The 16,933-nt window shown below is 30.4% G+C and overlaps 4 protein-coding genes across 4 annotated transcripts; 3 read left to right on the plus strand and 1 right to left on the minus strand.

The window, feature by feature from the left end:
- Nucleotides 1–777: 777 nt before the first annotated feature.
- Nucleotides 778–3,858, minus strand: SDA1 (the record flags this gene model as incomplete). The annotated part of the gene is made up of 1 exon (XM_029008855.1): nt 778–3,858. The coding sequence occupies one exon, from the start codon at nt 3,856–3,858 to the stop codon at nt 778–780; it is 3,081 nt and encodes a 1,026-aa protein (XP_028859440.1).
- A 2,380-nt stretch (nt 3,859–6,238) lies between these two features.
- On the plus strand, nt 6,239–8,437 carry PmUG01_03022700 (conserved Plasmodium protein, unknown function; the record flags this gene model as incomplete). The annotated part of the gene is made up of 1 exon (XM_029008856.1): nt 6,239–8,437. One exon carries the CDS (start codon nt 6,239–6,241, stop codon nt 8,435–8,437), a length of 2,199 nt encoding a protein of 732 aa, XP_028859441.1.
- Nucleotides 8,438–11,857: 3,420 nt separating this feature from the next.
- PmUG01_03022800 (conserved Plasmodium protein, unknown function) lies at nt 11,858–13,584 on the plus strand (the record flags this gene model as incomplete). The annotated part of the gene is made up of 2 exons (XM_029008857.1): nt 11,858–13,245; nt 13,449–13,584. The coding sequence occupies 2 exons, from the start codon at nt 11,858–11,860 to the stop codon at nt 13,582–13,584; spliced, it is 1,524 nt and encodes a 507-aa protein (XP_028859442.1).
- A 1,540-nt stretch (nt 13,585–15,124) lies between these two features.
- Nucleotides 15,125–16,530, plus strand: PmUG01_03022900 (transcription initiation factor IIA subunit 1, putative; the record flags this gene model as incomplete). The annotated part of the gene is made up of 5 exons (XM_029008858.1): nt 15,125–15,335; nt 15,696–15,785; nt 15,935–16,026; nt 16,215–16,286; nt 16,477–16,530. 5 exons carry the CDS (start codon nt 15,125–15,127, stop codon nt 16,528–16,530), a joined length of 519 nt encoding a protein of 172 aa, XP_028859443.1.
- Nucleotides 16,531–16,933: the final 403 nt, after the last annotated feature.

Here is a 16,933-nt window from a genome sequence, read left to right on the forward strand (position 1 = left end):
AGTAACACTCGAACAGGAGAGAAAAAATCAAGTTGAATTGAATTGAAATGAACTGAAATGAATTTAATTTAATAGAATTGAATTGAATTGTCTTTTTTTTTTTTTTTTTTTTTTTTTTATTTCCTCCCACATTTAATTAGTCTCATATCTTTACATCTCATTGCAGATTATTTTATTCACATGTGCCCCCACCCCTTCCCTTCTGCATTTCTACCTCTTTGAAGCAATATTGTTGTTGACCTTATTTTTGGAGTTGCTAAGTTGTTCCCAACAAAAAAAAAAAAATTAACGAAATTTCGTAAAAATGTTCAAAGAATTCGTACGTATTGTAATATATATGTACGTATAAGTGTATGAACATGTATATATATGTGCATATGTATATGTGTAGATACATATGTATGTATGCGTGTATGTATATATATAAATATAAGCAGTGTACATGGGTGTGTACACAACCCGCATTGTATGTACATGCGCATCCTCTCTCTGAAAAATAAGTAGTACTTCTTTTCTTCCATTTACGCGTTTTACACATTTTTACCATTTTTTTTGCAAAATTTGTTGCGCATTTTTTATAGGTAATTTTAAAAAGAATATTCCACTTACTGCGTTTACACTGCAACTGATTTCATGATGATTTGTTATTTCACTGTGTGCAACATCGTTGTTAAGTTTGTTTTATTTCGCTACGTCTTCTTCTTCTACATCTTCCTATTATGCTACTTCAACCTTCTGATAATATATACCTCATGTTGTATCACACTTTCCGCTGCTTCACCTCTTTCTTCTGCTTAACTTTTTTGTAATTCGCTTCTGTATGATTCCTCTCTTTTTTGCACGTGCTGCTAACTTACCTTTGAGTTTCTTCTTTATTTTTCCGTATTGTGTTAGTGCATTTTTCTTTTTCCTTTTTGTTTTCAATTTATGCATTAACATCATGGATGATTTTTTTTTTTCCTTTTCCTTATTTGTTTTAAATCGGTAACTACTACCACTTTTGCAGCTTCCAGTATTCCTACCTTTCATTTTGATGAGTTGACTTTTTTTAATTTTTTTTTTAAATAACAAATCATTTTCCGTGAGTACCTTTTCTCTTCCCTCGTCACTGCTACATTCCGAATCTTCATCATTGCTTTGAGCATTACATATTTCCATCAATTCTGACATATCTACATTTCTGTTGTTTTCAATGTAATCTCTCATCCTTTTTAATTTTTTAAAATCCTCATCCGTTAATATTCGTTCGCTTAATATCTTTTCATTTTTATTCCATATTTTCACCTCTCTTTTAATCTTTTCTTCTTTCCTTTTTTCCTTTTTCATCTGTTTGCTTAACCTTTGCACATGCTTCTTCTTTCCTTCCCTGTTCATAACTTTTTCCTCAATCCCGTGGTTCCCCCCCTTCTTGCATTCTGCTCGGCGTTTATCATAAATGCCGTCATCAGCTTCTACTTCATCAGCTTCTTCTTCATCAGCTTCTACTTCATCAGCTTCTTCTTCATCAGCTTCTACTTCATCAGCTTCTACTTCATCAGCTTCTACTTCATCAGCCTCTACTTCATCAGCTTCTACTTCATCAGCCTCTACTTCATCAGCTTCTACGTCAACGGCTTCTACATCACTGCCAACTGTGTTCCAATCATCCCCCCGCGCTGCTGTTATGCCCTTCTGTACAAACTCATCCTCTTCCTCCTCCTCCTCCTCCTCTTCGACCCTCTCCGAAGCGGCTTCTCCACCCAGTAGGTAGGAGTATCGGAGAAGCGAATCTTCTTGGTCGTTCTTACCTGCAGAGTTCAATATTTTTTTTTTTTGGATTAGCATGGCTGTTTTTTTGTCCAACAATTTTCTGCTGAGGATTAGTGGATTGAACTGTTTGCACACATTGAGAAAGCGTCTGATGAGGATAGATATATGTCTATTTTTGTAATCTTTAAAAATAATAACTGCTTCGTATATTTCTTCGTTCAAGGCTTGGGGAAATTTTACAATGATTTCAATAATAGTGTTAATAATAAGATAAACGAATTCTTCCGATAAATTTTCAGCCAAAAATTTTTTTACTAATATATAAAGAATTCGTTGAATAAAAGGAGGTGGTATATAATCATGAATACATTGCAAAAAAATGGATAGATATTTGGACAAGGTATTTTTATTCCTTACATGTGTAATAACATGTTCATAATATAAAAAAAAATTTTCTTCTACTATTTTATTTCTCTGATAAATTCTGCACAAGATGTTGAGTAGTAATAACTTTATTGTACCATTATTACCTTTATACTTCGTACAAATTAAATTAAATAAATTTGATGCAAATGCGTACGGATTAAAAAGAGAATCGATAAAAAGAAAATTTATATAATTGCAAATATGCCTTTTTTTGTTATTGTTTTCCTCTTCTGAAGCGTAATGTTCCTCGTTATGATGATCGTTATAAAGCTGTTCCATAATCTTTTCTTTTTTTAAATGTAATTGTTTAATTTTTGATTTACTCAACTTTTGATGGGACTGATTGTTTATGTTTTTTAATTCTTCGATTTTTTTATTTTTATCAAATTTTTCCTTTTCTATTTGAACGACAAATTCTTTGTTATCATATTTCCCTAGCAAAGCAAAGCAGACGCACTTAACAATTTTTTCATTTTTATAAAAGACCCCCTCTGCAATTAGGTTTATATTTCTCTTATTTACGTAAATGTTTTTCTTTATCAGTTCTATCAGTATACTACAAGCAAAGTTGTTGAAGCACTCAGATATAGTAACATTGGCAAAATGATTAACATTTGGGAAATCATTAACATTTGGCAAATCATTAACATTTGGGAAATGATTAACATTTGCAAAATGATTAGCATTTGCAAAATGATTAATATTTTTAAAGGAAGATGAATATTTCTTACGTATTCTTTTCTTCTGATTATTTTCTATATAAGCCTCATGTAACAGAAACAATATTTCATTTTTAATCTTCTCTTCTTTTGTTTTTTTGTTCGTATATACTATCATATCAATTATACTTTTAAACAGGTATGATCTTATCTTATTAATATTAACATCACTTAGAAAAATTAAAATTTGCAAATATTGTATACAATCCACTCTCTTTTTATTCTGTCTTATAGTCTTTATTATACTTAACAGAACAGATATATATAAGTCATGTTTATAATGAACTATAAGTTGACATAATAAAAAAAATAATTCTTCTACATAATTTATTTCTTTTTTATTTCTTACCATTAAAAAGTTTATATACTCATTTAAATCGTTGTATGCCACTAATATGTTACTGTGCTCTTCTCTTCTACCTTTTACTAAATTATCTGCATCCATTTTTATCTTCTCCTTATTCATTCTCTTCCATATTTCCTTCTTTTTCTGTTCAACATTTTCGTTGAGCATCTCGTCGTCCGTAATATCCACCTCTTCATGCCCTTCCTTTCCCTCCTTTGCACTCCTATCATGCAGTAAATCTGCATATTCCCCATGATTACTAAAACGTTCGCTTAGTTTCCAATCATCGCCTACTTTCCACTCATCGTCTCTTGTGCTTACATTCGAGTACTCATCAATATCTATCGATGGACATTCAGCCGAACGTCCTTTCACCTCCTCCTCACTATTGCTACTTCCCTTTTGTGGATAAAAATAATGGCATGTGAAACTTAAAAAGGACAGCTGATTACAAAAAAGATCATTTTTTTTAGAAGGGTTTAGTAACAATACACTATAATTGAACAGGAATTTGTCGAACTGCTCGTAAAAATCATTGTGATATAAGTAGTAACTTTTGCATATATTGTGTTGAAGGCTGTTTAAAAATTTCTGCCGTTTTAGCTTTGCCTCGTTCATGTTAACGGGTAGCTATACTGTTTAGGCGAATATACATAAACGTATGTAAGTATGTACGTACGTATGTATGTATGTATGCACGTACGTATGTATGTATGTATGCACGTACGTATGTATGTATGCACGTACGTATGCATATGTGGGCAAAGAGTTCGCGGAAGAAAATGAAATTCAAAAAAAAAAAAATAATAATAATAAATACTAAAAATGCACAAGTACAGTAGAGTTCGGTGTACGCGTATTACGCTAAAAATTATTCTGCAGATTTATGTATAATATTACATATCGAGAAAGTACAATATGGCAAAACTTTATCCATCAATCGGTATGTATATTATATACATATATACATACAAACATATATGCATTTGACGTAAACTTTCCCCTATATGCGTGTTTTCTCTTTTTGCATTTTCTTCTTCCCCTTTTGTAATTCCTTCCTTTATATGTTGTACTCACGTGACGTACATATAAACCTATATACCTATATAGGTATGTATGTATACGTATATAGGTATGTATATATATGTAAGCCAATTTTTCAATTTTTTTAATTTTCTTCAATTTGTACGAAATAAAATATCACGTATCAACTCACCTTAATAATTCTTCATAGAGACTGTGGCAGGCATACATTTTGATATTTTTATTTTATTTTGCTAATCTATTATATCATTACATTTTTTTTTATTTCATTGTATTTATAAAATTTTATTATATTTTTACATTTTGAAATATTTTTACATTTTGCAATATTTTTTCATTTTATTTTATTTTTATTTTTTTCCACCAGAATTGAGAATTTTGGTACCACCATTTTATCCCTTCGGCATTTGAAGTTTATTTTAAAATGTATACAATGTAAAAATTTTTTTTAAAATATGGCTAGAATGCATGAACAGTAAATATGCATACATGGATTACATATATACATGTATGTAGATATAGATATAGATATAGATTGATATGTATATATGTATATTTATTCATTTATTCAATTATTCATTTATTCATTTACTCATTTATTCATTTACTCAATTATTCATTTACTCAATTATTCATTTACTCAATTATTCATTTACTCAATTATTCATTTATTTTTTTGTGTATGCTTATATGTATAAATATGTAAGAGTAATCAAAATATAGAAAGTCAAATTTATTTAAATTGCACTTATCAACGAAAAGGGAAAAAAGTGGATGACCAAAGGAGATTGTGATGACCATATGAGTAGATGACTACACGAATGAGATTACAAAGAAACGAATTGATTAGCTAATGTTGGGAGGAAATATTAAGAAACGATTTAAAAATAAGCGAATAAAACGACGATCTGTTGAAACATCGTTAGAAATTTGTACGTTATGTTGTTTACCATGTTATTGCTTTGCTACTCTTTTGCTTTGTTAAAAAAATAAGGGGAAAAATACTTTTGTCATGGTTCACTCATTCCTTTATTACTATTCTATAATTATTTTGTATTTTTGTATTTATTTAATTTATGTTTTTCCTTGTCCGATTGCATAGGAATTGACTGAAGAGAGGGGAGCATATATATATATATATATATATATATATATATATATCATTTATTTAACAAAATTTTTAGCCAAAAAAGGGAAAAAAAAAAAAAAAAAAATAGACTACATACAAAAAAAGTAGAGCTAAATTGTGCATTTTTTTGAAACAATTTGGTCTCGGTATGTGTTGCACGTATTCTTAACTAGTTCCTTATATGCATGTGTATGTACATACATATATATATATGTATGCACTTAAGCCGAATCCCCTTATTTTCTTTTGTTTTGACGATATAGTTTTTTGACGAATGTTTTTAATTTTTTGTCAGTAGTTCTGGTATTTACTCGATACTGCACATATATATATGTATATATATATATATATACCCACCTGTTGCTATGTATAAGCATCATTTGTATATATGAATTGCCTCCTAATTAATATACGTTTTTCTATAGGACGTGTATAATAAATACATAAGCATATTTTTAATTCCAATTTCGCTAGTAGATTGCGATGACTGGAAATTGATGAGGGATCATTTTGTTCTGTTGTCTTACGAAATCGTCGTTTTTTCGGATCATCGTATTTTTGCATTTTAGCTCTATTTTATTTATTCCTAATTATTTATTCCTAATTAGTTATTCCAAATTATTTATCTGTAATTATTTATTCCTAATTATTTATTTCTAATTATTTATTTCTAATTATTTATCTGTAATTATTTATCTGTAATTATTTAACCGTACTAATATATCCCTACTTATATATCCACATCCATTTATCCATATTTTTATTCGCTTCATTGTGTTTATATATTTCTCCCCTTCCTCCACCCACTCCCTGGTGCGCATTAACATGGTGCATGTACTACTAGGATACATCAATGATGGGAACAGAAAAGATGAATTAACAGATAAAGAAAAAATAAATAAAAAATTTGTATCAAAAATTGGGGGAAAACCATTTTGGCTAGATAGAATAAATTTACCACAAGAAAAAAATTTCTATTGTTTAGTTTGTAATAACATGATGACATTTTTATTACAGTTATATGCCCCAATCGATAAGATGGCTAACTGTTTTCATAGATGTTTGTATTTATTTATTTGTATATATTGTGGTGATCAGGTGAAATGCTTCCGGACCCAGTTGCCGCGCAATAACCCCTACTATAACTACTACATGGGTAGTACTGTTGTTCCTGACAAACTCACTGACTGTAGCTGTGAGGGTGCCAATAACAGTGTTAATAACTACAACAATGGCAGAAACTACAACAATGGCAGAAACTACAAAAGTATCAGTAATAGTAAGTACGCCAATGAATGTAATAACAACTACTCATGTGTGAGCGATTCAAATAGAGTTAAGCAGCTAGACCAGGTGAACAAAAAGAGTAACTGCGCAGCATCAGATGAGTCGCACATCGTTGCCAATTCGGATGCATGTAGCGAACTTAGCTGTTCGAGTGAAAAATTGGAAAGTCTAACTGAGTCATGTAATAAGAAAGCAGTTTCACCTGAGCACACGAAACACTTAGTAGTGTCAGATGATATGAACCAACAAACCATTTCAGACGATACAAACCAATTAGGCGACTCAGATGATAGCAACAACAAGAAATCTTCATCTTCATCTTCATCGTCATCTTCATCTTCATCGTCATCTTCATCTTCATCGTCATCTTCATCGTCATCTGCAGCTTCGGATCATAGCAGTAAACGATCGCATTCACCAAGTATAACAAACGAAACAAGCATATCAAACAGAATGAACACGCTGAACTCGTCGAATGATGGAAAATTGTGCATATCGTTAAAACTTGAAAATCAGACTTCTCATGAACAACGAAAAAGTTTCTACAGGAATAATAATTGTATAAACAAATCAGATACACAACTTACTATTAATAAGAAACAAAATGGGGAAGAAGCTCATGAATCCATTGACTACTTAACTTTGTTAAAGCAGGATAGAAATGTTTTTAACAATCAAGCAGAATACTTTTTCTGTTGTAGTATTTGCGGAATTCCTTGTGCCAGTAAAAAAAAAAAACATGAACACTGTCAGGTGAAAAATTATGTAATATTCGACGAAAATAAAATTTATATTAATGATGAAGACGACTGTGAGAGTAGCAGCACGGGAAGTGATAATTCCTTCGAGGATGAAGTGGATAAAGTGGGCGAAGTGGGTGGAATGGACGAAGTGGATAAAGTGGGCGAAGTGGGTGGAATGGACGAAGTGGGTGGAATGGACGAAGTGGGTGGAATGGACGAAATGGGTGGAATGGACGAAGTGGGTGGAATGGACGAAGTGGATAAAGTGGACGAAGCGGGTGGAGTGCTGACTGCGGGTGAAGAGGTTGACGAGGATGCCACAAAAAGGTACAACACCTGTGTGTGTGGTGAAAAGGGATCCATTATGAGAAGGAGGAATGCTGATGGGTATAGCGGAAACATGAACAGTTTAACGGACTATGGTAGTGCAAAGGGTAAAGCCATCAGTAGCAACAAACATGAAGAGGAAGAAATGGACAGCAGCGAAATTAAAGCATTTCAAGATATACAAAAGGAAATATTAGGAAAAAGAAAAATAGATAAAGTATTTTTAAATTATTTAAAAAAAATACATAGATTTCCAAAGCAGTTAATAAGGTATTCATATAAAGGGACAGCATTATATACTTCTAGTATAATTTCAAATAGTAATCAAAATAATATTATCTGTAATAATGGAACTCTAGAGAAAAAGAATAAAACATTATTTAATGTTAATGACATTCCTTATTGTCATATATGTAAAAGGAGGAAGGTTTTCGAGTTTCAAGTTCTTTCGACTGTTATAAATTATATCAAAATAAAAAAAAAAATTTTACTTAACCAAAAAACAAAAAAAAGCGATGCCATTAATCTTAAATTTGCACATATAGATATATATACATGTGAAAACAATTGTGATGTGTATGATATAAATAATATGAAGGAAAGGCTGACGAGGTCAGAAACGAGTAGGTACATACAGGAGTATGCCTGCGTGCAGGTGGAGAAGTAATAGATGGCGGTATCAACGTGGATGTAGAAAAGGAGAAGCAAAAAATGGGGGCAAAAAATGGAGGCAAAAAAAGGGGTAAAATAATGGACCGAAAAAATTGGCGTATGTAAAGAGAAACGGACGGAAGCACTCCATTTCATCCCGAAACAAATATATGCTTATGATGAGCAGATAACCAGAATTCACCAAAAAAAACATATGTTTCCACTTTTTCTTATCCCATTTATTTAACTTTTAAAATTTTTTATCTTTCCATTCTTGATAGTTGTATTTATTTTGTTATACACCCAGAAATGAAGTAATAATCATTGAAACTGGTGCATTTGGTATACCCATACCCACCTTTAATAGTTAAGGCAATGGCTACAGTTGCAGCTATGACTAGGACATTTTCTCCAAGAAGAGTTACTCTTCCCCATTCAATCATACAATTTATCATGCCGATAAAATATAGATAGCCCAATGTTTCATTTTTTTTTAATTTTTTTAATGCATACGTAAAATGATATACAACAATGTATAATCATGTACAGACATGTATTACTACATATAAAATGATATGCAGTTATATATATTTACTTTTGAATATTTTTTACATACGTTATTAAACCTAATTAAAAAAGGGGAAAAAATAAAGTTCGCCTAACTCTTATTTTGCACACACACAAACATAAACACAGATATACATATATACACGTAAACACAAAAAAAAAAAAAAAATAAAATAAAATATGCAAATGTGCAAGTGCATATAAACGCTAAAACACAGGGACCCTTTTTAATTTAAAAAAAAAAAAAAAAAAAAAAAAAAAATCATTTTCACTTTAAGAAAAATGAGAACAAAGAGCGTTAGTGTCTGATGGGGCGTACTGTGTCCTGTTAAATAATATCACGCTACTCTTTCATATGAACATTCATATAAAATTTTATTCTTCTACTTTTGCGTTTTTCATCTTTTCACTTTTTACTTTTGCGTCCTTGTAGAATTCAAAAGATACTTAAATTACGGGTGAGAGGAGGGGGGAAGTAATATAGAAAAGTAAGTTGGTATTCAAATGGTCATAATGATAAAGGCGTATAACGGCCACAAAAAATATGCGTTTAAACGCGGCTGTACAGTGTAGCACGTGTATATACGCATGCACACGTACGTACACACGTATGATAACACTTATTTCCTCACACATAGTTTTACGTGCGCAAAAATGAAAACACGGAAGGATTCTGTTCGCAAATGATGATAAAAAAAAAAAAAATAAAATAAAAAAAGATAAAATAAAATAAAAAAAAATACAATAAAATAAATGAAAAATAAAAAACTATGACGAGGATAAAATATGGATATACGAAAACTGTTGTAATTACATTTTAAAGAGGACATGTTTTTTTCTTTTATTGTATGGATGTTATAAATGAGGAGAGAATATTTGCAAATAAATAAACACAAAAATATAGCATTTTTTATAAGCACGCAAAGTATTTATAAACAGGTTAAAGGCTTAACGAAAAAATGGAGCGACGTATTTTTGCAAGTATAACGAGGGGGAATATCTACGCGCAATGGTACATGTGAACATCCGTAAAGTGTATGCATGTGTATGTATAAGTGCTAAGGGGATGGACGTATGCGCGTTCCTATAAGTATAACAAATTGCTAGCACTTGCTTTTTGCGAAAATAAAAAAAAAGGAAAAGAAAAAGAAAAAGGAAAAAGGAAAAGGAAAAAGGAAGAGAAAAAGAAAAAGGAAAAAGGAAGAGAAAAAAAAAAAAAAAAAAAAAAAGCAGAAAAAGAAAAAGAAAAAAGCATGGCAACAAAATGTAACTACTCATTTTTCATGCTCTTTCTTTTTTTTTTTTTTCTCCTTACTTTTATATTCTCTTCTTATTTTCGACTTTTGAGAAAAAAAAAAAAAGAATTATGAAGGACATACAACAAGCAAGAATAAACCATTTCCGGAAAAACAGGTAATACATATGTATATGTACATGTACATAAATGTTTACATGCATATTCACGTGTGTACCTTTTCGTATATATATGCATACTTTCATTTTTTTATTTTTTTTATTTTTTTTTTTTACTGCACATTTTGGAGGTACATGTCGTAACGGGGTATCCGTTACAGTAAACGCATTTACCCATATGTATAATGAACTTAAGAAATAATTTATATTATACATGTAGTATATTTTAAAAGTTCGATTTGGGGGCATAAACTCATGAACCAGCTAAAGTGTACGCCCTTTAATGCGTACGAAGGGGCGAAACTCTTTAACACTAGAAAGGTAGGCATACACACGTAAACACATACATACATACGTATAAATGCATATATAATGCTGTACAACTCATGAACGTATCTCACATTTTAAGCAGTGTTTAAGTAGTAAGAGTATATTATAAAGCATTCTTTTTACTTTTTCATTTCTTATTATTTTACTCCTTATTGTTTTGCTTATTATTTTACTTCTTATTATTTTACTTCTTATTATTTTACTTCTTATTTTTTTACTCCTTTATATTTTTATTTTTTTATATTTTATTTTTTTATGTGTGTCAACTATCAATAAGCACCTTCCAGTTGAAAAGCTTTCCTCTTCACTTTCAAAAAAAAAAAAAATAATAAAATAAAATAAAGCAAACAAATAAATGAATAAATAAATAAATAATTGAATGAATAATTGAATGAATAATTGAATGAATAAATGAATGTATAAATGAACGTACAAATGAACGTACAAATGAACGTATAAATGAACGTATAAATGAACGTATAAATGAACATATATATGAATGTATAAGTTTACCAATGAGTGTATACACAGATGGTAAAATGGTGAAATAAAAAAAAATATTGCCTACGTGCAAAAGCTACTTACGTATTGAATATATGCATACATAGCAAATATGGTAAAATGCCACTGATGCTATAAGTTTTTGCAAACACTTCTTTTCGTACTTTTTATTATCATACCTTTTATCGTATCACCTTTTATTATTTTTCCTTTTTTATTTTATTCCTGTTCGCCTTTTTTTTTTTTTTTTTTTTTTTTTTATCTCTTAACGTTCATGAAATGAAGTGGCAAGTACAAGAAGTTTGACTTCGATAAAATAATTTGAAAAATCGTTTTTTACGCAAAACCATTTGACTTAATTTTTTTTTTTTTTTTCTTTTAAAAGTTGAGGGGCTTTTACTTATATGTGAATATACGTTACGTTAGTGAATGCTTATACACGATACGATTGTGAGCGCACATAAGTCTGCTTTCAAATAGGTTTATTTATTAATATATATACAAAGATATAGATATATATACGTAGATATAGATATATATACAAAGATATAGATATATATACAAAGATATAGATATATATACGTAGATATAGATATATATACATAGATTACACCCGAGGATGAAAATGACTGTGGTGAATCTCTCTCTTGTAGCTGTAACGTTCCTCATGATGGGGAAGCTTAACGGAATACAAATATACGGAAATGAAATAACACATGGGGATGGTAACAGAAACACAGTAGCAGCATCGGTCTCATCTGCCGCTTCGACATCATCTACCGCACATGCTGCGTCGAATGTTAATCATAAGTTGTTAAAAGATAGTGATACAGAGTTTGAAGCCACTTTAAAAAATTTTTTAAAAAGCAATATTAGTAATGATAAGAAGAACAAAGAAATGTTTGATGAAGATAAGTTTATAGAGAATAATAAAGATTTTATAAAGAAACAAATATTGTCCGATTTGTATAGTAAGTTTATGGTTGATATAGTAAATAATAGTACATTAAATTTTTTGGAAAATTTAAATTCTGAACAGTCAGGTAATAACGAGTTTCAAATTGAGCTTGAAGAGAGTTGCTCACCTTTTTTCTGTGAGAAAATTATGAAAGCAAAGGAAATTTATATCAAAAGAAATGAAGAAACAGTTAACGATGATGCAAAGAGTATGAACAGAAATAATAATGCCATTGAAGATATATCTTCTTTAGAAACTACCCCTTTGAACAACAACGAAAAGGAGGTAAAATTACATAAAGGAGAACAAATGTATGAACGTGTTCAGAATTTAGATGATGTGAAAGGTACTGACACAAATGAAGAGACAAATATTGATGCAGTTTTTTCTAAAACGTATAATAACAACAATGGTGAAGAACATCAAAAGATTATCTTTACTGATGGTGATAATGTTTACGTGCTTGAGGAAATTACTCAAGGAGATAACAATTTTAATGATGAAGATTTGAATAAACAGAGTATGGACCAAGAAATTAAAATGCATGTACCTGTTGAAGGAAAAAGAACAAAAGAAGAATATAAAACTTTTGGTATAGATGTAGATGATAATAGTAACACGTCAGATGTACTATATGTTTCTAATTCTGATGTAATAAACCATATACAAAAAGACAGTGAAAAGGGTATACACGAACACGATTTGAGAAAGAATAAAACGAATGAAGAAGAGGAAGCAACACACAATAGAATATATTCAGATGAATCCTCTACCAACTCAAGTAACATAGATGATGATATATTTAACATGAGTGAAGAAGAATTGTCGAAAAAAATATTTGACGATGTTAGAATGAATAGTGAAGACAAAGTTGAGTGTTACAATTTTTCAAATAATGAAGAAAAATGCAATAGCTTTAAAAAGTGTACATATGTAAACATTGACAATAAGGATACTTGTTTTCTAGACTACAACTACATGCTATTTTTGAAGAATAACAACTGCGCGCTTCAGTCAAAATCTTCGCTCCTCGCCTTGTCGAAGGACTTACTCAGGTGAGTGCTCAACAGAGCTGGAGGCCCCCCAGAACAAATAGAAGCAAATGGGATATTTACATATATGCATATATATATATATATATATATATATATATATATATATATATATATATATATTTCACGTTCTCGTTTCCCCCATTATATCGCGTCATATCCTTTTTTTTTTTTTTTTGTTTTATTGTTCACCCCTCCTTTCTCAGGAATGACATAATAAACAGACAGATGTTCCAACTTCTAAGAAACAGTAACAACAACAACTTCATTTGTGATACCATCACTTACTCCTTTTTGACAAATGTTGTTGACAACACGAACTATGAAGATATTTTTTCATAACCAGATGGTGGGAAGCTTAACGTATGGAATCAGAACCTGTGGACCTGTCCAACCCCTTTTTTGAAATTTTTATTATTTATAACCTTTACCCTTCCAATGTATATATATGTGTTTATACATACAGATTTATGAGTACATGTTTGTACGTACATATTTATGCGTACATGTTTGTACGTACATATTTATGCGTACATGTTTGTACGTACATATTTATGCGTACATATTTGTACGTACAAGTATGTACGTACAATACCTATTCGTGAATATGTTAACAGTTTAAAGTTCCTCTGAAGCGTGCGCGAGAATATGCATGCGCACATCGGTGACCATATTACGGATTTATTAAAACACCTGCATACGTACATGTTTAATTATGCCTAACTATGTAGTAACACGTAATTACTTGCGCAGTTGTGCATATAACTATGATTGCTTTTACCTTTTAAAATATCATAGCACACATTTTTTTATTTTATTGTTATTAGTCTTTATATGGATGCTTGAAAAGTAGGAAGTATGTATATTGCGATTTGCGTATACGTGCATACACATGCCCACATTTACAACTGTACGCACATTTATACATTACATAACCCCATACATCACGATGCTTGTATAATTTATTTTTTTTTTTTTTTCCTCATTTTGCTAGAGATGCAAATTTTTTTTTTTTTTTTTTTTAAAACAGCAAAACAATTTCTCTTAACTTTTCATTATATATTATCTTTTTGAAAAAGGTTACATAACTTATAAGCACTTTTTTATAATTCTTAATTTATTTTATTTTTTTTTTTTTTATCATCAAGAAAGAGAAATTATGAAAAGAGGTTATAAGATGATAGTGCTACACTGTACGTAATATTTTCATATATATTTGCATATGTCGTAAGAAGTATATAGTGTACACAAAGAGGCAATATTTTTTTTTTTTTTTTTTTTTTTTTTCCCCATAATTAAATTTTTTTACTCTAACTAAAATAATCAAAAATTGTTAAGCAAGTTGAATATATGAGGAAGCTTAACATTTACATTGTTATCAGTACTTCTATCACATGTACTACTTGCAGCATTAAAAGCACTTAATCATTGCTATAAAACGGTTCGTACATTACAAGTGCGCTATTTTATTTTATTTTTTTTTTACTGAACTCCTTTACTTTTGAAGAGGCTCATTTTGAAAGACCACAAAAGGTAAAAAAACGAAAGTAATAAAAAAAAAAGAAGAAAAAAAAAAGAAAAAAAAAAGAAAAAAAAAAAGAGAAAAAAAAAAGAGAAAAAAAGAAAAAGAAAAAAAAAAAAGAGCTACTTAACATTTTCAAAAAGTCTTCAAGGATTGCTTTTTCTTCAAATTAACAGCATCTTTTCAGTGATACGTGTGTAATACATAAACGTGCATGAATACATGGTTAATGCTAAAATTTTAATCCGTAGGAAGCTATAACTGCTGGGCAATAAAGCAGAAAAACGGACTAACGAAACGAACTACAAAACGGAGGAACATACCAAGAGGGGTAAGAAGAGGAATACCCCCTAACTAATCATGTCGCTTTTAAGAGATTCCGACCTAGAACAAGTGCACAAAAAAATTATTAATAGTACCATAGAAAAATGTAGTCAGTTCTACAATGCAAGAATTCTGGAGGCTATTAAGATTAGATGGCTAAAGATATACGAACAGAAACTGATGAATAAGGACCAGACGAGCGAGCAAAAAAATACAGGATTTGAATTCACGCAAGCGAATGCCAACGGTAAGGGTGTGTGCGGCTAAGCAGTATGGATGTAGAATGTTGGTAGTACGTGTGTAGAATGTTGATAGTACGTGTGTAGAATGTTGATAGTACGTGTGTAGTGTGTTGGTAGTACGTGTGTAGTGTTGTAGTACGTGTGTAGTGTGTTGGTAGTACGTGTGTAGTGTGTTGGTAGTACGTGTGTAGTGTGTTGGTAGTACGTGTGTAGTGTGTTGATAGTACGTGTGTAGTGTGTTGGTAGTACGTGTGTAGTGTGTTGGTAGCATGTACATATATTTGTTTTTCTTTTTGCTTGATTGGTTGGTTGCTTGTTTGCATTTTTTTTTTTTTTGTTCTTGTCATCCACCACTTCATTCGCAGATGCCGATTTTGATGAGGATGAATTTGAAGATGCCGAAGTTGAAGAGAAAGATTTTTTTGAATTTCCTGTACAAGCTGAAGACGACGAAGGTAGCATGAGTTATTGTTCTCCTTTTTTCTTTTTATCAGTTTTAAAATATGGTTGTACCAAAATGTATATTTATATATATGTACTTGCCCACCTACGAACTTTTTAGTTCAATACGCATATAATCATTTACTCTGTTTCCTTTCTCAAGATGAGTTGAATGAACTAGATAACATTTCTATAAGTGACTTGAGTGATGTAGACCCTCCGACGAACAACGTTATCGTTGGGATATGCGATAAGGTGGGGGAGACCCATACCAAAAAATTATGAACATGTGCATGAACAGATATGTGATACGTTAGATATGTGATACGTTAGATATGTGATACGTTAGATATGTGATACGTTGAAGGATAACAAAAAAAAAAATAAAAAAAAAAGAGTTGACATATATTTGCCATAATTGTTTTAAAATTTTTCCGATTTAGATATCAAAGCCTTGCGGGAGAAGAAATGCGAGCAGCAATTGGAAAATTAAGTTGAAGGGGGGACTAATGAAGGTTTGTTCCTTCTTCTGTTTGAGCTTATGCATGTTTGATGATACCTTGCTATTCGCCGTTTTATCTGTTTCGTTTCCTTTGCTGGGTTGAGCTTTTTCCCTTGCTTCACTATACCCACTTCATTTCACCGCTATTTATTTATTTTTTCCTTCTTTTTTTTTTTTTTTTTTTTTTTTTATTCCTCGGACAGGTGGACGGCAAAGAGATGTTTTTTCGAAGTTTGCAAGGGGAGCTTGAATTTTAAGCTCACATTTTTTTATTCTTTCATTTATTTTGTCATTTTATTATTTTATTATTTTTATTTTTCTATTTTTATTTCATTATTTTACTGTTTTTACGTCATCATTTTACTGTTTTTACGTCATTATTTTATTGTTTCTATTTTTTATTTATATGTATATATTTTTTTGTTTTGTTATAAAACCGCTTTTTATTATTTTTCTCATAATTTTTTTTTTTTCCCAAGCCACTTCATATTTTAACGTGAAGAAAATTTCGTTCAATTATTCCACCGCCAAAACTGTGCGCATGTATTTTATAAAACTGAGCTTGTTGACCTTCCCAATTTTGCGTAATTTCGTGTTAATTTTCCTTTACTCTTTTTAATCTCATTCCACATGTTTGTACCTACTTTTTCCTTTACGTTT

This window comes from Plasmodium malariae, assembly GCF_900090045.1.
Source record: "Plasmodium malariae genome assembly, chromosome: 3".
NCBI classification, from domain to species: domain Eukaryota; phylum Apicomplexa; class Aconoidasida; order Haemosporida; family Plasmodiidae; genus Plasmodium; species Plasmodium malariae.